This window comes from Populus nigra, chromosome 14, assembly GCF_951802175.1.
Source record: "Populus nigra chromosome 14, ddPopNigr1.1, whole genome shotgun sequence".
Lineage (NCBI taxonomy): Eukaryota > Viridiplantae > Streptophyta > Magnoliopsida > Malpighiales > Salicaceae > Populus > Populus nigra.
In genome coordinates, this window is record NC_084865.1 from 3,092,975 (window position 1) to 3,119,996 (window position 27,022).

Genomic DNA, 27,022 nt, shown 5'->3' on the forward strand with positions numbered 1-27,022 from the left:
AAATTAACAAGATTCCAAAACCCACTCCACAATCACAACTAAAAAATCCTATTAAAAGAGGAAAATAGATAATATGTAACAAAAACAAGAGGAAAAGGTGATAAAGAAAGGGATTTAAAGGAGAGGATTACCTGAAATTATGAGGATTCAAGGAAGCTTCAATCTTGATTTTGCAGAAAATAGAAAAAGAAAAGGAAAAGGCGATAAGGAGAGAGAAAGATTTGTGCAAGGTGGATCTGTATGAGGTTTATTTTTTGTTAAAGAAAGGGAAAGTCTTTTTCAGAGATAAGAAGAGGGAAACACTTTTCTTTTAGGAAAAACTTTTTTTTTCTTTTGTTGAAAACTACCTTTCTAGAGTTCACCGAACATGAAAAAATTTGGAAAGTAGTTTATTGGAAAGTAGTTTCCATGAAACAAACAAGGCCTTAATGTTAAGACATACCTAGTGTCCCATAGAACATCTTAGTAAACTATATATATAAAATGTTAAAAATAGAAAAAGTTCTAGGTAAAGAGCTGGTTATATGATAGAGAAGATAAAAATCATCATATATATTCTATCTAAGGTAAGTTGCTTCATGTTTGTTTTTAATGATAAAGGTGTCTAATGTGCTTACACGCTAAGAGTTTGTCTAAACTGGCACATGCTCATTTGTTATTAAAGGTAAAATACTATTATGACTTAAGACAATGATTTAAGACTTGGGTTTAGTAACAAGGAACAATTTCACTTTTGAAAAACGAGCATTAGACCCGCAAGGAAGATGAGAAATTGATAAGTATAAATTTGTTCAAGATTATGTTGATTGAAATGGGTCCAAAGACTATCACTCGCATTCAATAGGCCTATATGAGATCATATCGATCCAACCTAAATTTGTTCGCCGCATCAAAAAAAGGTATTCCAAAAAAACATGAACATGGAAATAAATTTATACACATCTACATGAACATCGAAAATTCAAATAATAGGATTATTTATAAATAATATTAACAATTAAAACTTAAAGTCAAGGTTTTACAAATATTTATATTTATAATTTAGAAACAATATTGTCATTATAGTCTAGACTATGCTGCTTGAAAGCAACTAGTGATTTGATAGTTAGAATAATAAATAGCTTGGAAGGGTATTGTCAGAGCACCCTCAAACCCACTTATCCAAATTCTCACACATAAAAAATTGATATTTTTTAAAATAATATTATATGTGATCACCCAATTTTGGGTGATTCCCCAAAATTCGTTTTTTTTTCCCAAAAAAATCAAAATAAAAAATCAAAAATCAAAATAAAAAAAATAAAATAAAGGCTGCAAAAATAGGTGAAAATCAAGTCGCAATTTTCGGAAGAATTTCAAGGCTCAAGTGCACGCTGTTATGCCCCAAAATAGAAAAATACAAATTCAAAGGTCAAATTAAATGAGTATTGGACGAATTTGCATAAAAATTAAGTCCAATGACATAATTAAATTTTTAATGGGCCAATTTGATTTAATCATGGGCCAAATTGAATTTTAATTATGTTTAAGAATTAATTTAGGTCCAGATGAAGGAATTAATTAAGTGCAAGGACTTAATTATACTTTAAATGGGTCAAATTAATTTTATTTGGGGCTTAATTGGTGAAAAATTAAGTTTGGGAGCCTAATTTGGGCTTAATGGAGAAGATTGGAATTTTAAGAGACCAAATTTAATTTTTACCAAGTTAATTGATTGGAATCAGGGGTCAAATTGCAAGAAAATTGAAGTTTTGGGGCCAATTGGGGGTTAAATTGACAAAATCCAAAGCCAAGGACCACACTGCAAGAGGCGCCAAACTGCAGGGGCCAAATTGACAAAATCTGGGGGGCCAAATTGAAGACATTGAAAGTTTAACAGCCAATTAGGGACTTAATTGAAGCAATCCGAGACCAAGGACCAAAACGCAAAACGCGCGCAAGAGGAAGGATTGATGTGAAATCTGGCGCTTTGGCGCCAGTTTTTCATTTAAATGAAACGGCGCGTTTTGAGAAAAAACGACGCCGTTTCATGCGTTTAAAAAAAAAAGAAAAAAAAAAGAAAAGAGAAAAAGGGGCAGGACCAGGCGATGCGTCGCCTGGTACTGTTCATCTTCTTCTCCACTGAGCTGCCCGAGTGGCCGACTTCAAGCCTTGTTTTCGGCCTCGTTTCTTCCTCCAAATCCGACAACGCGTGCACCAAAATGTCCACCTGAAACCCCTTTATCCTCGAGAATGGTCCGGTCGGGTCGAAAAACTTTGAAACGGCTTCGTTTATTGGCCCAAAGTGGCCACCTCGTTCAGTCTGCAGCCTTGGATTGCCAAAATTTGGCAGTTCGAGGTGCACACTTTGAACCAATGGTTTGGATTCCTCGAGTCGAATCAAGGGCTGAGACTTTTTCCCCGTTTAAGACAAGATTACCCTCTTTCCAGCCCTATAAATAGGAGCCAATTCAACGCTCAGAGGACGGAGAAAATCGAGCTCAAAGTTGGCCGAAAACCAGCCTTCTGTATTCATTTTTCCTGCAAACAATCCTTTTTCTGCTTCCTCTCTCCATCGTGGCCTTCAGCCACCACCACCTTCATCATCTGGCTTCTCACCATCATCCCCACCTCCAGTAGCCATAAAACCATCTCACGTGACAGTTGCACCACTTCTCTCCCTCTCTCCTCTGTGAAAATCTCCTCCTCTGCCACCGTGACTCCAGCAGCGGCGGAGACAGCAGAGGTAACATCCACCACCTTGCCCAGAAGCTCTCTTCCTTCCCAAAGGCAGCTGGGGTAGCAGTTCTCTCCTCAGCCACACCAACAGCTCCAGCCGTGAGCTTTCCTTCTCCTCTGCAGGACTCGTTTCCTTCTTCTTCCAGCCGTGACCAGTGCACGCCGCCGGTCTCACCACCTCCAGTTGCGCCGATCACCACCAGCCAGGTCGCCGACTCTCTCCTCTCCACGCCAGGTAAATTCCTAATCCCCCTCTCCCGATTCTGCATAGCCACTGCATGCAGAATTCATTTCTGCATGTAGTGGCTAATTAATTAGCCATGTAATTGGGCTGGGCCAGACGGGCCGGGTCTGGCCCAGCCCGAAAAAAAAAGAATAGGACCTGTTGGGCCGAGACCGGCCCAACCCAAGGGTCCTGGACCGGACCAAGGGCTTGGCCCGGTCCAGCCCACTTTTTTAATTTTAATTAATAAATAAATTTAATTAATAATTATTATATATTAAAAAATAAAAAAAAATTCAAAAAAATATAAAAAAAATTAAAATCACTTCAAAAAAAAATGTGTTTTTTCTTAAATTTGTTTTTACCAAGGTTGCTTGATATTGGGTTGTATACTTACATGTTAAGATACAAGTCCGGTATTAAAATACCAGGTTTTCTCCAAAAAAAAATTTTTTTAAAAAATATTTTATGCATACGGCCATGTCCTAAATAATTTTCCAAGCATGTTTGTTTCCAAAAACAAAAAATTTGCATCTTTCTCACGTTTTTAAAAAAGGGATGGATATCATAACTAGTTTATGATCATCTGTTAGGATTTGGCCAAAATGTCAACTTTTATTTCAAACTTTTTTCCTAGGATTCAGATGTAGACTTTAATATTTGTGGGGTGTAAAATTACACGATAAAGTACACTCTCGGGTATTAAAGATACAAGGTGTAAATAAAAGCAAATTTTAAAATTCAGACTTTAGAATGGTTAGGATTTAACCAGAGACTCCCTCATGAAGAAAGATCTGCCTTGAACTTTAGAAGAGGCCAACAAATAGAAACTCGACATAGAAAGAAATAATCAAACAACAATGCAGCTTACCTCAGGTAGGGTGCGTTAGGGGTGCTAATACCTTCCCTAACCACAATCAATCCCTTACTCAGACTCTCGCAGACCATAGGTTCCTAGTGACCATAATACTAGGTGGCGACTCCAAAGAACCAAGCAAAACACAAATAACAAAATAATGAAATCGCCAGCCGATGCCGCGCGGGTGACGTGCGACATTATATATGAATAATTTTAATTTTTCTTTCAATTTCTTGGGACATGAAGAAAAACATAGTTGGAAAGTCTTAAAGATGAATGTAAGTTATTAATAAGTGATTTTTAAAAGTTTAAGAATAAAATCAATATATATATATATATACACACACACACACACACACATAATTATTTATTGATAAAATTAAGACCATTGAGGTTATTTTTTAGACTTTTGACTCTTTTTCTTTAAAGCTTTGACGTTTAAGGGTGAGCAAAAAACCGAATAACCAATTAAACTGAGAAAATCAGAAGAAAATTAACCAAAAAAATCAAATCGAGAAAAAAACCGAATTAATTGATTAGAAAATCACAAAAAATTCCGTATTAGTTTGGTTTCTAAAGTCTAAAACCTATTGAATCGAATCGATTCAGCTAGGCCAGCACTTGAGGAAGAAAAAAACAGGTATAAATAAGATATTTTTTTCTAACTCTAAACCTAAATTAATATTCCCAGCTACCCCCTCCCTTTGCTCTGCCTCTCTTTGTCTCTCATCTCTCTCAAATTGTCTCCTTCACCTCCATGCTTTACAACTATTAAACTCTATGCTCCTCTGTCCTCCCAATAAAAGACACACTTGAAATTAGATCATTCTAGAAAAGAAAGACCCCAAGCAAGGAACTGAAATCACTGAAATAAAAAGAAAAGATATACAAGCTGAATAGCATAAGAGTTCTCGAAAAGAGAAATGTTGAGAGGGAACTTAATTAGCTAAAACAAAAGGAGAAGTGACTTCTACCGCTTAAAGAAGATAAAGATGGATGGTGAGGATTTATAGACTTTTTATAATTGCTTTCCTCTCGTTCATATAATAATGATTTGATGGTATTATATTTCAATAACTTTTGATCTCTCCTTTGTTTTTTTTTTCCAGCCAAATTACTTCCTTTTTTTTTCTTTTCATTTCCTTTCGTTTCGTGTATCTTTTTGCCAAGTTTAATTTTTAGGCAAGGATCTAACAAAAAAAAATTGAGGTTGATTTTCTGGATATCACGTATGTCTAACAGGTTTAAGAAAGAGTCATGCTTGTTGAGAAAACCAAGATGTCGTGGAAAAAAATATGGCGCTCAATAAAAAAATCTAGAAAAAACTCAACCGGAATAATTTCGGTTTGAACCAGTTTGAAAGAAAAAAACCCAAATCAAACTGAATCAAAATTGATTGGTTTGAGCCGGTTTTTGGTTTGGTTCAAAAACTTTCTATTTGGTCTGCAAGTTTATTCTTCTCCTCTTTTGCTTTCCTTTTTCTCGACAAGTAATTGTGGAGTGGGTCTTTGTAGCCAGAAACCAACACTCTCTTTCGGGTATATATATATTATACTATACCGCAAGTCTTGGAGACAATCTTCCACTTTATTAGCCATATATTTGTGGATTCCATATAAATTCTACAAGATCAATGGCAATTAGGATTATGTTTTGTTAATAGATTAAATAAATAATTTGATGCACGTCATTATTTGTCTCTTAGTATTAAAATTAACTCGGGTGATTCTGAAATTTAATGACAACTTTAAGAAGTTAATCTAATGGTTAAGAAATCATGCTTTTATCTTTATTTTTTCAGCTAAAAATTTGGAATTAACATTCTAAAAAATCTATTAAATTTCTTTAAATATATCAAATCGATGTATTTTTTTTAGAAATACTTAGTTTTAATACTGGACACGCTAAAAAAATAGGGTTTAAATACTATGGTGCACTGCTTTGATAAAAGTCGTTATCAAAAAGCTTATGCTGTCCACCTTTTCGACAAGCATCATACTCCTGTTGGTAATTAAGTTGCTGAGCTGGATTTACAAATAAGCAAATGCAGAAGATTGAAGGGAAAAGTTGACAGTAATGAAGGAGGAAAAGAAGAAGCTGAAGAAAGTTGTTATGTAATGATTAGTTAGTTGCATTTCAGTTATTTGTAACTAACTAAGAAAAGAAAAAGTAATTAAATGTTTTTCTGTAGGCCTAGCTGTTAAAGGCTGTAAAAGATCACACAATACGTGTGTTCTCCCCAAATCAGTTTATAAGGGGCATTTTGTCAAGCATGTTGTGTGTGGAAAATATATACAAGAATTACCTTTTTCTGCAACTCTCTCCATTCTTCAACCTTCTGTGCAAACCTTTTTCTCCTACTACCCAAATCAACAATCAACCTACAAATCATCAAATAAACACAATCAAACACAAGATTAAAAACTTCAACATGGTATCAGAGCAGTAACTTGATCAACAAGGGACTGAAAACACAAAATTCCAGAAAAGATGGTGTCCAGTGGAGATTTACGAACACCTCAGTTCAACGGTGTGAACTATGACTTTTGGGCAGTAAAGATGGAGACAATCCTCATAGCATTTGATCTATGGGATGTAGTTGAGTTTGGCATGAAATCAGGTTCAAGTGTGAAAGAAGAAGAATCTGAGAAAGAAGATAAGAAGAATGATGAAACCGAGAGCAAAGATGGTGAAACTAAGAGCAGCATAGCTGAAGAAGCTGTTTTCAGAGAAAACAAAATAAGAAATGCCAAGGCATTGAGCCTCATTCAAGGAGCCTTGACTGATGAACTTTTTCCTAGAATAAGGAATGAGAATACTGCACAAGGAGCATGGAATGTACTGAAAAAAGAGTATAGAGGTGATAAGAAAGTGAGGTCTGTGAAATTGCAAGCTGTGAGGGCAGAGTTTGAATACATGAGAATGTCGGAAGGAGAAGGCTTAGAACACTATCTTTCTAAGTTTTTTGAAGCTATAAACAGTCTGAAATCTCTAGGAGAAGATGTACCTGAGATTAGGATTGTGCAGAAGCTCCTAATGAGTTTAAATAGAAGATACAAGTCCATTGTCTCTATCATTGAAGAGACAAGGGACCTTGATGTGCTGAAGGTGGAAGAAGTTATAGCCTCTGTCAAAGTATTTGACAAGAGGGAAGACCTGCATGATGAACAAGATAAGATTACAAGGACTGAAAAGGCATTTAGTAGTCTCAAAATGGGCTATAATCATGCTGCAAACAAGGCTATGCAGGGGAGATCTAGTCCAAGATGGCAGGAACATGATCAAAGGCATGTGGGCTGGTCTCAAGGAAGAAATGTGAATAATCATCACAATTTCAGTCACAACACAAACTGGAATAACAGAACTGGAAGTAGCAGCAGCAGTTCACAGCACAGAGGTGGAGGTAATCAAACAAACACAAAGCCTCAATGTTCTGTATGTCAAAAATTTCATTTCGGAATATGTAGATATAAGGGGAAGCCTAAGTGTGGGAAATGCAGTCGGTTTGGACATTATTCCAAAGACTGTGACAGCAACAAACAGCTAGCTAATAGTGCAAAGGAGGAAGATGTGTGCACAAGCACTATGTTTTATGCATGTCATGCTGCCAACATAAAGAATAAAGATGTGTGGTTCATTGATAATGCATGTAGTAATCATATGACCTCTCAAGAGGAGAATTTAATTGATGTTGATAGAAGTATCACTTGCAAGGTGAAAATGGGTTCAGGAGATTTGGTTCAATCCACTGGAAAAGGAACATTAGTTGTTGAAACCAAAAAGGGCAGAAGATACATAAATGAGGTGCTGCTAGTCCCAGGTTTGGATGAGAATCTACTTAGTGTAGGTCAAATGATGGAACATGGTTACTACATCTTGTTTGGGGGCAACAAGGCAGTAATATTTGATGATGAGAAACTAGAGAATGTGCTTGCAAAAGTAATAATGAAGGGGAATAGATGTTTTCCCCTTGCACTGGAATCTTTAACTCCTGCAGCTATGAAAGCATCAGTTAATGAAGATTCTTGGACATGGCATAGAAGGCTTGGCCATTTAAATTTTGCAAGTATGAAGAAGATGAAACAGGAAGAGATTGTGTATGGCTTACCTGTGATAGCAGATTCAAGGAATGTGTGTGAAGGCTGTGTAAAAGGGAAGCATCACCGAGAGAAATTTGATCAAGGAGAAGCATGGAGAGCCAAACATCCACTGGAACTTGTGCATACTGACCTCTGTGGACCAATGCAGGCAGAATCAATTGGTGGGAATAGGTACTTTCTTACCTTTATTGATGACTACTCTAGAATGTGTTGGGTATATTTCCTCCGAAATAAATCTGACACATTAAGTGTTTTCAAGAAATTTAAAATACTTGTTGAGACACAAAGTGGCTACTCTCTAAAAAAATTGAGAAGTGATAGAGGAGGAGAATATACCTCCTATGAATTTCAGAATTATTGTGCAAGTCTGGGTGTGGAGAGGCAGCTCACAGTAGCCTATTCTCCTCAGCAAAATGGAGTGGCTGAGAGGAGAAATAGGACCATAGGAGAAATGGCAAGATCAATGTTGATTGAGAAAGGAATACCCACTGGATTCTGGGGAGAGGCAGTGAATACTGCTGTGTATCTTCAAAATAGGTGTGTTACATCAGCTGTGGAGGGTAAGACACCATTTGAAGCCTTCACAGGAAGGAAGCCTGGAATTAAACACTTAAGGGTGTTTGGGTGTGTATGTTACACACTCATTCCAGCAGCACTAAGACAGAAACTGGACAGTAAGGCAGAGAAGGGAGTGTTTATGGGTTATGGAAGTTGTGAGAAAGGATATCGGGTGTATATTCTGGATTCAAAGAAGATAGTGCTGTCAAGAAGTGTTGTTTTTGATGAGAGCAGGTTCTGGAATTGGACTGAAAATCACATGGAATCAGTCACACAGCAACTAAGGTTTGAATGCAACAAAGAAGAGAGTGAAGTAGAAGAAACAAATGTAGATGCTGCACAGAATTATGATGGCATTGATCAGTTAAGCTCACCTGCAAATGGTTCAGTGACAGAATCAGTTGAGAATATCAGTCAAGGATCATCACCTAGTTCAACTCCAGTGAAGTTAAGGAGCATTGAAGACATTTATAATAGATGTCACATGAGCTTCATTGAACCAGAAAATTATCAAGAAGCAGCAAAGAGTAAAGACTGGCAGGATGCAATGAGAACTGAATTAGAGATGATAGAGAAGAATCATACCTGGGAGCTGATTGACAGACCTTCTGATGCGCCTGTGATAGGTGTGAAATGGGTCTTCAAGACAAAGCTCAATCTTGATGGGTCCATACACAAGCATAAGGCTAGACTTGTAGCCAAGGGATATGTCAAAAACCAGGGGTGGATTACAATGAGACTTTTGCTCCAGTAGCAAGGTTGGATACTATAAGGACTCTCATTGCGTTGGCAGCTCAAAAGGGTTGGAAATTATTCCAACTAGATGTTAAGTCAGCATTTCTAAATGGAATGCTTGACGAGGAGGTGTATGTGGAGCAACCCGAGGGGTTTGAAGTGAAGGGGTCCAGCCACAAGGTGTATAAACTATACAAGGCTCTATATGGACTTAAACAAGCCCCTAGAGCCTGGTATAGTGAAATCGATGCTTATCTTACAAGTTGCAAATTTGAAAGGAGTGCAAGTGAAGCAACTTTGTACACCAGAAGTGATAGTGAAGGAGGCCAGATCATTATCTCAATATATGTTGATGATATAGTGTATACTGGAAGTAGTGAAAGGATGATGACTGAGTTTAAGAGGGGGATGATGCAGAGGTATGAAATGTCAGACCTAGGGCTTCTTCATCACTTTCTAGGGATTGGTGTATTGCAGACCAATCAAGGAGTTTTTATTCACCAAAGTAAGTATGCTAAGTCTCTACTTACTAAGTTCGGACTTGAGGACTGCAATCCAGTTGCAATTCCTCTAACCGTGGGTGAAAAATTAAAGAAGCAAGATGGCAGTGAACCTGCAGATGAAGGGTTGTATAGAAGGATAGTGGGAAGCTTGCTGTATTTGACAGCAACAAGGCCAGACCTAATGTATTCAGCAAGCTTACTATCAAGATTCATGAGTTGCCCTATAAAGAAACATATGGGGATTGCTAGAAGGGTATTGAGATATGTTCAAGGTACCCTAGACTATGGGATTGAGTACACAAGAGGCAAATCAGCTACTCTAATCGGTTATTGTGATGCTGATTGGGGGGGGGGGGCAGTGAGGATGATAGCAGGAGTACCTCAGGCTATGCTTTTAGCTTTGGAAGTGGTGTGTTCTCTTGGGCTTCTGTAAAACAGAGCACAGTGGCTCTGTCAACAGCAGAAGCTGAGTATGTCTCAGCTTCTGAAGCCACGGCACAAGCCATTTGGCTTAGGTTTGTGCTTGAAGATTTTGGAGAGATGCAGGCTGAGGCAACTCCATTGTATTGTGACAACATGTCAGCAATATCGATGGCCAAAAATCCTGTTTTCCATCAGAAAACAAGACACATAAACAGGAGATATCACTTTATCAGGGAATCTTTGAAAGAAGGGTTGATCAACATGCAATTCTGTAGGGGTGAGGACCAGTTGGCTGATATATTCACCAAGGCTTTACCTAAAGATAGATTCAACTATCTAAGACTGACTCTTGGGGTTAAACCAGTCAGCAACTTAGGAGAGGCTGTTGGTAATTAAGTTGCTGAGCTGGATTTACAAATAAGCAAATGCAGAAGATTGAAGGGAAAAGTTGACAAAGAAGGAGGAAAAGAAGAAGCTGAAGAAAGTTGTTATGTAATGATTAGTTAGTTGCATTTCAGTTATTTGTAATTAACTAAGAAAAGAAAAAGTAATTAAATGTTTTTCTGTAGGCCTAGCTGTTAAAGGCTGTAAAAGATCACACAATACATGTGTTCTCCCCAAATCAGTTTATAAGGGGCATTTTGTCAAGCATGTTGTGTGTGGAAAATATATACAAGAATTACCTTTTTCTGCAACTCTCTCCATTCTTCAACCTTCTGTGCAAACCTTTTTCTCCTACTACTTAAATCAACAATCAACCTACAAATCATTAAATAAACACAATCAAACACAAGATTAAAAACTTCAACAACTCCTTTAATCTTCTTTTCTAAGTAAAACAGGACACCACAGTTCCATTTATTTTTCCTTTTTGCTCCAAAAGACAACTTATAAAACACTCCTCTCATTAAAAGAGGAAGTAAAGTAAGGAGAAAAGGGAGAAAACAAACAGGAATCCCAATGATAAAGGGCCTAGCTAGCTACACTGTTCCAGTCTTGTATCAGTTGTGAGAAAAAGAAAATGATATATTTGGTTAATGTATTGCGTACAGCAGAAAATTAGAGGAGAAAACATCTTTGCTGAGGGGATGGAACAATGTTTTCACTCACAAAGCACAATAAATAACTGGATTTCTTGAGGGATGTTTAGGGTAAAATAAACTGGATTTCTTGTTTTTCCTTTGTTTTCACCTCTTTGCTGAGGGGATGGAACAGTGGTGCTGCTCAAGTCATTGTCAAACAAGTGAGACAAGCATTATATGAAATATGTGGTAATGACTCTACCAATATTCCATTTTGAAGAAGTGACTAACAGTAACACCACATTGACCCTACCCCATGCTGTCTTCTTTATCACATTGGAGTACTGAGAATCAAAACCACTGTCATGTATGCCCTCCTCTGTGCTCAGTGTCTGTGGATCTTCCTAGGGCTCTCAAGCTACGATATTCATTGTGCAATTACGCCATGTTCTTCATGGTCGTGGGCTCCATTCAGTGGCTAAGAGTCCCATCCTTCTCCCTTTTTCGCTGATCTTGCAGGATTTCATCAAGTCTGTGATTGACTTGCCACTAGCCAAAAGCATGTGCATGTGAATATCGTTTCCCGAAGCTTAGTGAATAAAGCCCTGGATTTCGTATACTGTTAGGCACTGCAGAATGAGCCTACAATGGCCCAACCCATCACAAGCCATAAACTCGGTTCTGGTCATCTCAGCCCACAATGATGTAGAACAACATCAATAAATTAAGCATAGTTTTGTAATTCAGAATCCGGTCCTTGAATTGAACCGGGTCTAAAACTATGAAATTAAATATTTATGAGTGTACATTCCATGCAATTTATCTATTAACTTTATAGAATTACAGCACTCGAGAAATAAGAAATCGTAGCAGGCACCAAACCTGTTTTCGACGAGCTAACTTGGTTTAGAAGAACAATGATTGACACTATTCAAAACCCCCTATTTTTCTTTTCTTTTATAATTTTAATATATACTATATCAAATTAAGTTGTTTTTGTTTCTACAATAACTCTATATTTGAGAACAAAAAAACAAATACTGAGATGAGGTTCATTGTTCACTCACCATTTTTTTCATTCTCTTTTTTTAAATATCGTTCCCATATTTCTTTTTATTAAACCCTTTTAAAATCTAATTTTACGAGATAAAAATTGAAATTATAGTAGTAAAACAAGATTAAAAGAGAGAAGATTAAAATGTGAGAGAAAAAGAATGCATAAATAATCTTAAAGTTTTTTTAAATAATATAAAAATTCATTTTGTTTATATTTAGTCCATGTATTTAGAGATGAAAAAGAAAATAGCTAAGTAAAGATAAAGTTGTTGTTGATATCTTCCTATTAATATTATAAAAAGTTGAGTTGAGATCACCTCAATTTAACATTACAAAAATAAATTTATAAAATTTAAGATTGAAATCCTTTTATTTGGGATTGTTAAGTGTTTCTTCTATGTTTATATTATCTTTTGAAGTTATTTAAGCTAAAGAATTGTAAGATAAAGTATTATAAAGACAAATTTATACACTATTAAAATCTATTCCTTTCTACATCCATTAATTATTTGTAGTGAGATATCAAATATATATTTAATTGAAGATTTTTTTTTTACTATTAAACTATGTTAATTTGGACCGGATTTCACTTGGAATTAATCTTACTTTTATTCGTACATAATTTTAGACTTTAATATTCAAGAAAGTCAAATTCTCAATTAATAGTTGGTTGAAGGCACAACTAGTAACTTAATAATTGAAATAATACCTTGAAAAAGCATTGTCGTCGGCATCCTCAAGGCCACATGTACAAATTCTCACACCTAAAAATTAATATTTTTGAAAATAATATCAAATTACATTGAGGACCACTTAAATAAATGTTTCAAGTGGAATAGGACCCTTTTAAATAAATAGCAAGACAAAATTGAGGACATCCATTAATGTCCCTGAGTAGATCTTTCGCTAATTTTTATTTATTAATTTTCTCATAAATTATCTTGATTTTCCAGTTCCTGTTATAATCATTTAATGAAAAATATTAGCTACTTGTAAAATGATGTTATTTTTTTAATAGAAAAAAGTACAATTTAAAATTTTTTTTTAATAAAAACATAGTTGAAAAGCCTTAAAGATGAATGCAAGTCATTAACAAAACAAGACAAGTAGTTTTTAAAGTTTAAGAGTAAAATCAGGATACAAAATTATTTAATGACAAAATTAAGACTATTGAGAGTGTTTTTGAGACATCGGCTTTTCTTCTCTGAAGCTTCGACGTATGTGCTTTGGAGGGTGAGAGAAATGGAGGAGACAAGGGCTGACCAAGATGTAAACCAATTATTGACCCAGAGGGGTTCCATTTTGAGATCACCAAATTTCCACGACAGTGATGAAATCACATATAAGCCCCTCAATCGTTACAAAATGTAAACAAAGGCAAGCTAATCGTTGTTCTCTTATTGAGCAAAAAGTAAAGCAAACATGGGCAGTTCTTCCTCTCTATTTCTGTTATTCACTCTTTTCACTACCTTGCAGAGTCCAATTCTGGCTTCAAAAAAGGCAAGCTAGCATGCATTAATGTTGTCTGATCGTTTAGCCTTTCAACAAGTTACATTAGCAATCTCTCTTATGTTATAATTCTGCTACTGACAGTGATACCTGTGTCTGTGTACGTACAGTCTTATGTGGTTTACCTTGGGAGACAATCTTATGCTTCTGAACCTTCCACCACTGACCTGGATAGGGTAACCGATGCCCATCATGAACTTCTGGGCTCTTGTATGAAGAGGTGATGCAGAACTGAATATTTCTGCTGTGTGATCAGTGCTGTATTTGGTTGTTCTAATACTGATGATCAAGTTTGAATTCGTTATGACAGCAAGGAGAAGGCGAAACAAGCCATCTTTTACTCCTACACTCGTTATATCAACGGTTTTGCAGCAGTACTGGAAGATGAAGAAGCAGCTGAAATTTCAAGTACTTATATATATATAATACTATTATAATTGTTCAGCTTGTATATCGTGCAATCCTTGATACTATTACAAATATGGTCTTGTTAATACGTTTTCAGAGCATCCAGAAGTTGTATCAGTTTCTCGAAACCAAATAAGTCAATTACACACAACAAATTCTTGGGGCTTTCTTGGACTGGAAAGAAATGGAGAAATTCCAGCTGATTCTATGTGGCTAAAGGCAAGATTTGGCGAAGACGTAATTATCGGGACCCTTGATACTGGTAATTATAATTGTACTTTTCTGTGTACATGCATAGACCTGGTCAAGTCTCCTTCATATCATTTCATCTTCTTAATTTAAATGTTTCTTGCATTCAATTATTTTGGACCAGGTACAGCTACCTTGCATCTGAAAGAAAAATCTCCAATGATGGTAAATTTTTGATCTATTTTTCTTGACTGTGCATGACGCTAGGTGTTTGGCCGGAATCCGAAAGCTTCAATGATGACGGGATGGGGCCTGTTCCATCTAAATGGAAGGGATACTGTGATCCAAATGATGGGATTAAATGCAACAGGTACTTTAATTTCTTTCTCAAGGCCAGAGCTCTGTTCTTGACCTGAACTACTCAATTTGCCTCTGATAATGAACCGCAGACAAATTCTTCCGTTTCCTATATTAAGATTAGTAACATAAAAGATATGTTGTTATTAGCAGGAAACTTATAGGAGCAAGGTACTTTAGCAAAGGCCACGAAGCTGCAGAAACACTTGATTCTTCATACCACACCGCGCGAGATTATGATGGCCATGGAACCCACACCCTATCCACTGCTGGAGGTCGTTTTGTTTCGGGGGCAAACTTGCTTGGTTCAGCTTATGGAACAGCGAAGGGAGGTTCGCCCAACTCGCGAGTTGCTTCATACAAGGTCTGCTGGCCCGGCTGTAGCGATGCTGATGTGTTGGCTGGCTATGAAGCTGCTATTCATGATGGGGTCGATATCCTCTCAGTGTCACTTGGATCCGGTCCGAGAGAATACTTTACTCATGGGAATGCAATTGGAGCATTTCTTGCCATGGAGCGCGGGATTCTTGTAGTTGCCTCAGCTGGAAATGAAGGACCTGACCCTGGAATCGTTGGGAATGTAGCTCCTTGGATTCTGACAGTTGCTTGCAGCACTATCAGTAGGGATTTCACATCTAATGTCATCCTTGGAAATAACAAACAATACAAGGTTCGTTCTGTATGCTCATATCTTTAGCAAGTCCTTGTAAATTGTTCTACCTATCATGGGGTCCAGAAATTCGATATATTAATTTCTAAATAATCAGGGTGTGAGTTTTAATACCAACACTCAACCAGCTGGAAAGTTTTACCCCTTGATCAATTCGGTGGATGCTAAAGCTGCCAATGTTTCCAGTAATCAAGCGTAAGCAGCAAACTACTTTTGTTCTCAGCCAAAATTACATTTTATGTAGTTGTTAGGTTCATATTTCTTATCTTGTTGTATTTGGCAGAAAATATTGCTCTATCGGATCCCTTGACCACTTGAAAGTCAAAGGAAAAATTGTATATTGTACTCGCAACGAAGATCCTGATGTAGAAAAGAGTCTGGTTGTTGCTCAGGCTGGTGGTGTTGGGGTGATACTTGCCAACCAATTGATAATTCGACAAATCCGACCTCGGGCACACTTTGTTCCTACTTCCGTTGTCTCTGCAGACGATGGACTTTCCATTTTAACTTATGTCTATAGTACAAAGTAAGGTCTATGTTAATTGGTAATTCAGACAATTAAACTTGGTTGATTTCATTCGACAATGCCCTGAACAATCTATCGTTTGTGATCCTGTGAATCTCTTGGAACTTCTCTTTTCACTCAGGTCACCTGTAGCTTACATAAGTGGCGCCACGGAGGTGGGAACAGTGGCTGCACCTGTCATGGCTGATTTTTCATCTCCTGGGCCTAACTTCATCACCCCAGAGATCCTTAAGGTACTCTTAATAGCTTCACATGAGCGTTTTAAAATACATGCTCAATATTAGTTTTATAGTGAGAGTGCATGTGATGATTTCAGCCCGACATCACTGCACCTGGAGTCAATATTCTAGCTGCCTTCACAGGAGCATCAGGGCCAACTGATGTGCGAGGAGACCGGCGCCGAGTACACTTCAACTTTCTATCTGGAACCTCAATGGCATGCCCCCATGTTTCCGGAATCGCAGGTCTTCTCAAGACTATTCACCCTGATTGGAGTCCTGCTGCAATTAAATCTGCAATCATGACAACCGGTTAGTGCTTTTCTGCTCTTCGCATTAGCCTATCCAAGTTGTTGGTGTACGAGTCATTGACAGCTTGAGTGGTTGCTTATGACATTTCAGCGACAACGATCAGTAATGTGAAGCAGCCTATTGCAAATGCTTCTCTTCTTGAGGCAAACCCATTGAATTATGGTGCCGGGCATGTCTGGCCTAGCCGTGCAATGAACCCAGGCTTGGTCTATGACCTAACGACTAAGGATTACGTGCATTTTCTATGCTCCATTGGCTATAATTCAACCCAGTTGTCACTTTTTATTGGTAAGCCATACATATGCCCGTCGCACAACAATGGTCTGCTGGATTTCAACTATGCATCCATTACTGTCCCGAATCTCTCGAGCAAGACCACATTGTCCCGAAGCTTGAAGAACGTGGGGACTCCAAGCTTGTATAGAGTTAATATCAGGGCACCTGGAGGGATATCTGTGAAGGTTGAGCCAAGAAGCTTGAAGTTCGATAAGATAAACGAAGAGAAAATGTTCAAGGTCACTCTAGAGGCTAAGAAGGGGTTTAAGAGTAATGACTATGTGTTTGGAGAGATAACTTGGTCTGATGGGAAACACCATGTGAGGAGTCCTGTTGTCGTGAAGAAGATGGCAGTAGCAGCCTAAGGTTGAAGGACAATGACCAGGCGTATGGATTTGAAGGTGGAAGGCCAGCGTTTAGAGATCTATATATCTCCATGGTCACCGAATCGATCTTCAAATTCCCGTTCCATGTCATGACAAGTAACGAATGTAACAAGCATGTGTCAACTTTTTTTTTTCTGCCACTAATCGAGTAATTGAACTTGCAAGAAAATAAAAATAAATGGTTTTGTTTATGAATATTTTGTAATGGTTTTTATATACTTTCTATTGACTTTGTTTAGTTTCTTTTGTGTATTTTCTTTAGTATTTTTATTTTTTTATTTTATGTTATTTATGGCTCTGTTTTTTTTTTATCTTTTGCTGCCTGTCAACTTCGATAGATGAAGAAGACAACTGATTAAGTTACTTACTGCACATTAGATTACTCTTATCATCTTTGATTTATAAACAAAATCTTATCATATCAAATAACATAAAAATAGAAAAATAAGTTCACGTCTGTTTTTGTTTGTTGGAAAATAATTTACTTTTAAAAAGTGATTTTTATAAAAAATAATTTATATATATATATATATATTTGATAATATTATAAAAAATAAGTTAAAAAACAATTTTCATATTAAATGAACCGGAAAATAACTTATTAAATTTTTTTCAAGTTTAACTAACATTTCTAGAATGTAACTATTTGATAATAAAAAATGAGATATAAAAAATGTAATGGTGGGAAAACAAAAAATTCATTATATCATATATTTATATATAGTTTATTTTATAAAATGTAACTATACATATAATATAAATATTTTAAATATAATATTATATATAGATATATAACCTTATTAAATATATTTTAAAAGTAAAATTTGTTAATATTTTTTTTTATTTTTAAAACCTCAAAGTAATTTTTTTTTCATATTGAAAAGCTAAATTAGTTAAAGGTATAAAATAAGAGTTAGATATTTGGGTTTTTGTTTATGAAGATTTGTAATGGGGATAAATAGATACAAAAATACTTTGATGGGTTTTTTGGATAAAATATTTTTTTACAAGGGGTTTAGGAAATTATCTCTTTAATATCCCTTTTATATATATATATATATATATATATATATATATATATATATATATATATATATCTTTTAATCATTAGAAAATATATATAAACACTTTACATAAAACATTTATTTTTTAGTTTGGTTATTATTCCTCATTATTTTTTTATAGTTTTGAGATGATTCTCCCGATACTTAGATTATCATTTGTACATTGAGCTTTTTAATATTTTATATAGCCACCTTAATAAGAAATTTTGCTTTGAATATGAAAGAAGACTTGTTTTCTTTAATGCTTCTTCGACTAATATCTCAAATAGCATGTAAGACATAGAATTAGATAATGTAAAGTGCTTCCCTTTTTCTTTTTCATTCTTTGTGATACTCTTTTCTCCAAAATAATTACAGATTTATACAAAATGCAATCATATAATATTTAGATTAACTTTTAAAAGAGAATACATCAAATACACAAGAAGTTATAACAAAGTCATCAACAATTCAAATGCATAACAAAAGCAATAGAAACTCAAGAAATGCATAATAAAAACAAGCACAAATAAATATTAATTATTTATTTTTTAGTTGTCTACTTCCTATTATTTTCTTCCCACTCCTCCATTTGGCTTAAGTTAATCGTTTGTCTAATTAGTTTATTTTCAGAACATATTTCTTTCATAAAAAATTCATAAGAGCCAATTTTCATTATGTGACTATAAACAATGCAACATGTGAACACAACATTCACTTGTGTTTCATAAGACCAAATATGTTTTCCATCAATTGCTATAAAATGATTCTTCAAAATACAAAACTCTCACTCAATAATAATTCTCAATCAAGAGTGTCGAAAATTAAATAGATCATTTTTATTTTATGGTGAATGGTATGTAAACTATTTCAAGTGATATCGAACTCCATGAAAAAAAAATGATTCCTTTTTTAATGTTGTAATTGGCATCATTAAGATAATATTTATCTACAAATAAAAATAAAATATATTGCTAGTTTTATTTAATTAGACATTTTAGATGTTTATTGCATATAATAAATAATAAATATTTTATTTTATACCTTTTAGAACTTTTATACCACTTGGTTTGACAGTGCATCACCTAAAACACGTGAATTGTGTGCACTTTCCTCCTATCCAACTAAAATATATGTAAGCTTTAAATCAAAAGTTATAGTTCATAAAATATTTTTTATTTTCTCTTTTCAACCTTGAAACTTTCTTTGAATTTCAACATGATCATTTGCGAAAACATAGGTACCATCAATTGCTCTCACGTAATCTTGTATAAATGTAAAACAATAATGATAAACTTTTTCTTCTTGGTGTAATCAATTAATGTACACAAATAATGGTAACATACCTTAAAATAAGGATAAAATCTTTGATTATTCATTATCTTTACAAGAACCATATTCTTTGGGTCTTTAATAAGGTGTTTGTACAATTTAAGATCTGCATTAAATATAATTCTAAAGTAACAATGAATAGTTTTGATAGACTTGTAGTAAATACCATTAATAAAATAAAATCTTTGGTTTCAGCCTATAAATTATAAGAACACAATCACTAACTCTTTAATAGACACATTTTGAGTTGGTTGTAATAGGTCGTGACATGTGTGGCCAACTGAAAGTTTTTTATTAAAAAAAATGGAAAAAATGTTAAATATAGGACTCAAAATGGTACAAACAAATTCATGAAGTGAATTTTTCTAATAAGTTAGACAAGAGACCTAGATTAATCTATGGTTTACAACAACAAATTTATCATCAATGTAGTTTCAAGAAGGTTTGTTTATCAATTATGAATGCTTTACAATGTGTTAAAGAATGCATCATATAAAGAATACTAAAGCTTCCATTAGAATAATTAGAATACAAGGCAATGTATAGTGCATGAATACAGTCCTCACAAGAAATCTTCATATTTATAAACTGTCTTTAGGTATTTTAATATGATTTCTTTTAAAAGTGTCTTAACATAAATGTTTACAAGATAGTATAGACTCCTCCTTGTGTTAGCAAAAACCCCATTGTATATCAACCAAAACCCCATTGTATATCAACCACACAATTAGTAGTAATATTGAAAAGAGTAGGCTATAGAGTATTAAAAATAAACATGTGAATTGCACATTATAATTGATTAATTAGTCTAGTATAAAAATAAGGTTATTATAGAATATTAAGTTAACCTGATCACATTGGTTTCTTTTAATAAGAGATAAAAATAAAGAATTAGAATGTTATTACACATCCAACAAATAACATAAATAAACATGAAAAAGAAACCTTGATATGTCTTTTCAACTAAACAAGCACATCTCCTTTAATGTCTCATTTTAGACATATAAGTCTAAGGTTATTGATGTTATGATTTTTTTTTACAAAATCATAACCAAGAAAACTACAATTCACTTGGTTCCTTTCCTTGAAGTCAATATCTACCAAATATTAGTTAGTAAATCCCCGGTGAATACGTGTATGTTTACACACACACACATCATAATTATTGAGCAAGAGCCTTAATAAAAACCAAACTATAGTATAAACATGTGAACTCTAACACATTGTAAGAAAAGAATGTTGGTAGATAAAATCTTTCCTTATAAGAACAAAAGGTGAAGAATAAGGTTTAAATGATTGTGGTATGTTATGCTTATGTGGTAACTTTAGTATTTAATAAAGTGAAATTTTAGAATGTGTGAAAATCTAATTGAATAAGCTAAAAGGTGCAATTATTGAAACTAAAAGACATAGCTTGCTACACACAAAGCTTTACAAATGAAAAAAAAAAAGTTCTACCAAAAAAATAATATAGTTATAACACTAATTTGAGCCATGTCCTAAACTCAAATAGATAGTATAGGCCTTTACATTTTATTACTGCTTAAGACAACCTTTTATACAATGGAGAACAAAAGGATATCCATACATTTTGTAGGTGTCAAAAAAATATGAAAAATCTATTTATATTATCTACTTATCCTAGTTTTTTTTACTTTTACTTTAGCCTTCATAATTCTACCCAAAAAAATTATTGCTAGTATCAAATTACATATTGCACTACAATTAATCTAACCTAAGAATTTTCCAATATATTTTAGGTGTTGTTTTGGAACAAGTGTACCCATTTCAAACATAGTAGTAATACTACCTAGAAAATTCTACTTTTAATGTATAATTAGAATAGTTGATAACAAAAAAACATTAAACATTGTAGTAAATTTAAGAAGATTCAAGGAATAGTAACAAGATCCTAAATTAACAAGATTCAGCCAAGATCCACTCCACAATCATAACTAAAAATTCCAATTAAAAGAGGAAAATAGATAACATATAACAAAAATAATATGAAAAGGTGATAAAGAAAAGGATTTGAGGAAGAGGATTACCTGAAATTACAGGGATTCAAGGAAGCTTCAATCTTGATTCTACATAAAATAGAAAAGATAAGGAAAAGACAATAAAGAGAGAGAGAGAGATTTGTGAAATGTGGATCTGTATAAGTCTATGAGGTTTTTTTTTATTAGAAATGAAAAGTATTTTTCGGAGCAAAAAAGACAGAAACACTTTTCTTTTAGGAAAAACTTATTTTTTTCTTTTGTTGAAAACTACTTTTCTAGAGTTCACCAAACATGGAAAAGTTTGAAAAGTAGCTTCTTGAAAAGTGGTTTTCATGAAATAAACAAGGTCTTAATGTGATGACATTTGTCCTATAGAAAATCTCAGTAAACTATATGTAAAAAAAGTTAAAAATAGAAAAGGTTTTGGGTAAAAAGTTAATTATATGATAGGAAAGATAATAATCAACCTATACATTCTATTTAAGGTAAGTTGCTTCATGTTTGTTTTTAATGATAAAGGTGTTTAATGTGCTTATATACTAAGAGCTTTTCTAAACTAACATATGATTGTTTGTTATTAAATATAAAATACTATTATGACTTAAAACAAGGATTTGAAACTTGGACCTAGTAACGAGGAACAATTTTCACTTGTAAAAAACGAGCATTAGATACACAAGAAAAGAGAGAAATTGATAAGTTTAAATCTATTCAAGATTATGTTGATTGATATGGGTCTAAAGACCAACACTCACACTTGATAGGCCTATATAAAATCATATCGATCCAACCCAAATTCATTCATTGCATCAAAGAAGGGTATTCCAAAAAAAAAAACATGAATAAGAAAAAAAAATTCATACATATCTACATGAACATAGAATATTCAAATTCAATTATTTATAAATAATAAAATTATTTATAAATAATATTAACAATTAAAAATTAAAGTCAAGGTTTTATAAATGTATATATTTATAATTTAAAAATAATATTGTCATTACAGTTGATTCTGCTTCTTTACTGACTTGATTGTTAGAATAGTAGCTTGGATCGGAAACAGTCAAGCTTCCAAATTCTCACACATAAAAAAAAATGATATATTTTGAAAATAATATTATGTATGGACAATTTTCATTTTTCTTTCAATTTCCTGGGACACGAAGAAAAACACAGTTGGAAAGTCTTAAAGATGAATGTAAGTTATTAATAAGTGATTTTTAAAAGTTTAAGTGTAAAATAAATATACATAATTATTTAATCATTGAGGTAAACCACTTATTTGATCTACAGGGATTCCATTTATGAAATCACCTACAAGCCCCTCAATGGTTACAAAATGTCAAAAAAACCTCACAAAACCAAATATTTAAAGTACAGTAAATAGATAGACACAGAGGAGAAAATAATATTGGACTCATTAAAAACTAAAAAGAATTCTCAAACACGAGCAGTTCTTGCTCTCTGTTTCTGTTTTTCACTCTTTTCACTACCTTGCAGAGTCCAATTCTGGCTTCAAAAAAGGCAAGCTAGCATGCATTAATGTTGTCTGATCGTTTAGTGTTTCAACAAGTTACATTAGCAATCTCTCTTATGTTATAATTCTGCTATTGACAGTGATACCTGTGTCTGTGTAAGTACAGTCTTATGTGGTTTACCTTGGGAGACAATCTTATGCTTCTGAACCTTCCACCACTGACCTGGATAGGGTAACCGATGCCCATCATGAACTTTTGGGTTCTTGTATGAAGAGGTGATGCAGTGCTGAAAATTTCAGATCTGTGATCAGTGCTGTATTTGGTTGTTCTAATACCGATGATAAAGTTTGAATTCGTTATGACAGCAAGGAGATGGCGAAACAAGCCATCTTTTACTCCTACACTCGTTATATCAACGGTTTTGCAGCAATACTTGAAGATGAAGAAGCAGCTGAAATTTCAAGTACTTGTATAATACTATTATAATTGTTCAGCTTGTATATCGTGCAATCCTTGATAATATTACAAATATGGTCTTGTTAATACGTTTTCAGAGCATCCAGAAGTTGTATCAGTTTCTCGAAACCAAATAAGTCAATTACACACCACAAATTCTTGGGGCTTTCTTGGACTGGAAAGAAATGGAGAAATTCCAGCTGATTCTATGTGGCTAAAGGCAAGATTTGGCGAAGACGTAATTATCGGGACCCTTGATACTGGTAATTATATACTTGTCTGTGTACATGCATGGAACTGGTCAAGTCTACTTCATATCATTTCATCTTCTTAATTTAAATGTTTCTTGCATTCAATTATTTTGGACCAGGTACAGCTACCTTGCATCTGAAAGAAAAATCTCCAATGATGGTAAATTTTTAATCTATTTTTCTTGACTGTGCATGACGCTAGGTGTTTGGCCGGAATCCGAAAGCTTCAATGATGACGGGATGGGGCCTGTTCCATCTAAATGGAAGGGAAACTGTGATCCAAATGATGGGATTAAATGCAACAGGTACTTTAATTTCTTTCTCAAGGCCAGAGCTCTGTTCTTTCTCAAGGCCACCAGACAAATTCTTCCGTTTCCTATATTAAGATTAGTAACATAAAAGATATGTTGTTACTAGCAGGAAACTTATAGGAGCAAGGTACTTTAGCAAAGGCCACGAAGCTGCAGAAACACATGATTCTTCATACCACACCGCGCGAGATTATGATGGCCATGGAACCCACACTCTATCCACTGCTGGAGGTCGTTTTGTTTCGGGGGCAAACTTGCTTGGTTCAGCTTATGGAACAGCGAAGGGAGGTTCGCCCAACTCGCGAGTCGCTTCATACAAGGTCTGCTGGCCCGGCTGTAGCGATGCTGATGTGTTGGCTGGCTATGAAGCTGCTATTCATGATGGGGTCGATATCCTCTCAGTGTCACTTGGATCCGGTCCGAGAGAATACTTTACTCATGGGAATGCAATTGGAGCATTTCTTGCCATGGAGAACGGGATTCTTGTAGTTGCCTCCGCCGGAAATGATGGACCTGACCCTGGAATGGTTGGGAATGTAGCTCCCTGGATTCTTACAGTTGCTTGTAGCACTATCAGTAGGGAGTTCACATCTAATGTCATCCTTGGAAACAACAAACAATACAAGGTTCGTTCTGTATGCTCATATCTTTAGCAAGTCCTTGTAAATTGTTCTACCTATCATGGGGCCCAGCAATTCGATATATTAATTTCTAAATAATCAGGGTGTGAGTTTCAATACCAACACTCAACCAGCTGGAAAGTTTTACCCCATGATCAATTCGGTGGATGCTAAAGCTGCCAATGTTTCCAGTAATCAAGCGTAAGAAGTAAACTACTTTTGTTCTCAGCCAAAATTACATTTTCTGTAGTTGTTAGGTTCATATTTCTTATCTTGTTGTATTTGGCAGAAAATATTGCTCTATCGGATCCCTTGACCCCTTGAAAGTTAAAGGAAAAATTGTATATTGTACTCGCAACGAAGATCCTGATGTAGAAAAGAGTCTGGTTGTTGCTCAGGCTGGTGGTGTTGGGGTGATACTTGCCAACCAATTGATAATTCGACAAATCCGACCTCGGGCACACTTTGTTCCTACTTCCGTTGTCTCTGCAGACGATGGACTTTCCATTTTAACTTATGTCTATAGTACAAAGTAAGGTCTCCGTTAATTGGCAATTCAGACAATTAAACTCGGTTGATTTCAGTCGACAATGCCCTGAACAATCTATCGTTTGTGATCCTGTGAATCTCTTGGAACTTCTCTTTTCACTCAGGTCACCTCTCGCTTACATAAGTGGCGCCACGGAGGTGGGAACAGTGGCTGCACCTGTCATGGCTGATTTTTCATCTCCTGGGCCTAACTTTATCACCCCAGAGATCCTTAAGGTACTCTTAATAGCTTCACATGAGCGTTTTAAAATACATGCTCAATATTATTTTTATAGTGAGAGTGCATGTGATGATTTCAGCCCGACATCACTGCACCTGGAGTCAATATTCTAGCTGCCTTCACAGGAGCATCAGGGCCAACTGACGTGCCAGGAGACCGGCGCCGAGTACATTTCAACTTTCTATCTGGAACCTCAATGGCATGCCCCCATGTTTCCGGAATCGCAGGTCTTCTCAAGACTATTCACCCTGATTGGAGTCCTGCTGCAATTAAATCTGCAATCATGACAACCGGTTAGTGCTTTTCTGCTCTTCGCATTAGCATCTCCAAGCTATTGGTGTACGAGGCACTGACAGCTTGAGTGGTTGCTTATGACATTTCAGCGACAACGATCAGTAATGTGAGGCAGCCTATTGCAAATGCTTTTCTTCTTGAGGCAAACCCATTGAATTATGGTGCCGGGCACATCTGGCCTAGCCGTGCAATGGACCCAGGCTTGGTCTATGACCTAACGACTAAAGATTACGTGAATTTTCTATGCTCCATTGGCTATAATTCAACCCAATTGTCACTTTTTATTGGTAAGCCATACACATGCCCGTCGCACAACAATGGTCTGCTGGATTTCAACTATCCATCCATTAGTGTCCCGAATCTCTCGAGCAAGACCACATTGTCCCGAACCTTGAAGAACGTGGGGCCTCCAAGCTTGTATAGAGTTAATATCAGGGCACCTGGAGGAATATCTGTGAAGGTTGAGCCAAGAAGCTTGAAGTTCGATAAGATAAACGAAGAGAAAATGTTCGAGGTCACTCTAGAGGCTAAGAAAGGGTTTAAGAGTGATGACTACGTGTTTGGAGAGATAACTTGGTCTGATGGGAAACACCAGGTAAGGAGTCCTGTTGTGGGGAAGAAGATGGAAGTAGTAGCCTAAGATTGAAGGACAATCACCGGGCGTATGGATTTGTAGGTGGAAGGCCAGCGTGTGGAGATCTATATATCTCCATGGTCACCAAATCGATCTTCAAATTCGCGTTCCATGTCATGACAAAATTGAAAGGCTTTAGGCTTTCATAATCGTAAGAATAAATTGATCAAAATAAAGGGCCAGTGAGAGCAACAAAATCACAAATTCTCTTTGCATGACTTGCTAGTCAAAAGTGGCTCTCAAAAACAACGCTTCCACCTCCATCACAATCCACGACCTGGTCTAAATTATCCCATCTCCAAACCAAACTCATAAGTGTAGCCTTTTATTGTTAAAAACAGCCATCAACGAAATTCTTCAATTAAAGCATGAATGCTCTATTCTTTAACTTCTTTTTTTATTTATAAAGAAGAATTTTGGGTCCAAGACCTCTTATAATATACATAAATGGGACTTGAGGCAAAAAATAAATTTAGTGTCTAGATGGAAAAGCAGATAAAGAAGAAACAAGAAATTCGATTAATGTCTCAATCGAAGGCTCAATCATGCATGCACTATAGGGTGAGGGACCAGAGCCCAGCGAGAGATTCCACATGGAGGAATCGTTGGGCTCATTACAGTGACAATAATGTCAAGTGTTTTTTTTTTTTTTTTGACTTTTGGGACATCTTCTTGGCTTCTAGATTTAGTTTGGTTGGCTAATCCAGACATGGATCTATGTAGTGGAAGTAAAACAAGAAGAGAGAAAGTGTGAGGGACCCCAAGAAAACAATTAATAAAAACCAA

General features: G+C 35.3%; 2 protein-coding genes and 1 long non-coding RNA gene across 4 annotated transcripts; 2 read left to right on the plus strand and 1 right to left on the minus strand.

Annotated features, from left to right (window-relative positions):
• Window positions 1-5,890: 5,890 nt before the first annotated feature.
• On the minus strand, window positions 5,891-7,984 carry LOC133672418 (uncharacterized). The gene is made up of 3 exons (XR_009834851.1): window positions 7,909-7,984; window positions 6,808-6,956; window positions 5,891-6,181 (listed from the first exon to the last, which is right to left on the minus strand). It is a non-coding gene; the product is annotated as an uncharacterized LOC133672418 (long non-coding RNA).
• Window positions 7,985-13,396: 5,412 nt separating this feature from the next.
• On the plus strand, window positions 13,397-17,239 carry LOC133673411 (subtilisin-like protease SBT5.3). 2 transcript variants are annotated; one of them, XM_062094193.1, is made up of 11 exons: window positions 13,397-13,697; window positions 13,817-13,926; window positions 14,017-14,114; window positions 14,212-14,376; window positions 14,571-14,673; window positions 14,814-15,330; window positions 15,428-15,525; window positions 15,614-15,856; window positions 15,978-16,089; window positions 16,173-16,386; window positions 16,477-17,239. In XM_062094193.1, exons 1-11 carry the CDS (start codon window positions 13,620-13,622, stop codon window positions 17,025-17,027), a joined length of 2,289 nt encoding a protein of 762 aa, XP_061950177.1. In that variant the 5' UTR covers window positions 13,397-13,619; the 3' UTR covers window positions 17,028-17,239. The 2 variants fall into 2 exon arrangements, with proteins under 2 accessions (XP_061950177.1, XP_061950178.1); XM_062094194.1 differs by lacking the exons at window positions 13,397-13,697; window positions 13,817-13,926; window positions 14,017-14,114 and having other exon boundaries at window positions 14,245-14,376; window positions 14,488-14,673.
• Window positions 17,040-26,609, plus strand: LOC133673302 (subtilisin-like protease SBT5.3). Its single transcript, XM_062094041.1, has 12 exons — window positions 17,040-17,127; window positions 22,859-22,947; window positions 23,067-23,176; window positions 23,267-23,364; window positions 23,456-23,620; window positions 23,811-23,913; window positions 24,029-24,545; window positions 24,643-24,740; window positions 24,829-25,071; window positions 25,193-25,304; window positions 25,388-25,601; window positions 25,692-26,609. The coding sequence occupies exons 1-12, from the start codon at window positions 17,040-17,042 to the stop codon at window positions 26,240-26,242; spliced, it is 2,388 nt and encodes a 795-aa protein (XP_061950025.1). The 3' UTR covers window positions 26,243-26,609.
• The last annotated feature ends 413 nt before the right edge of the window (window positions 26,610-27,022 follow it).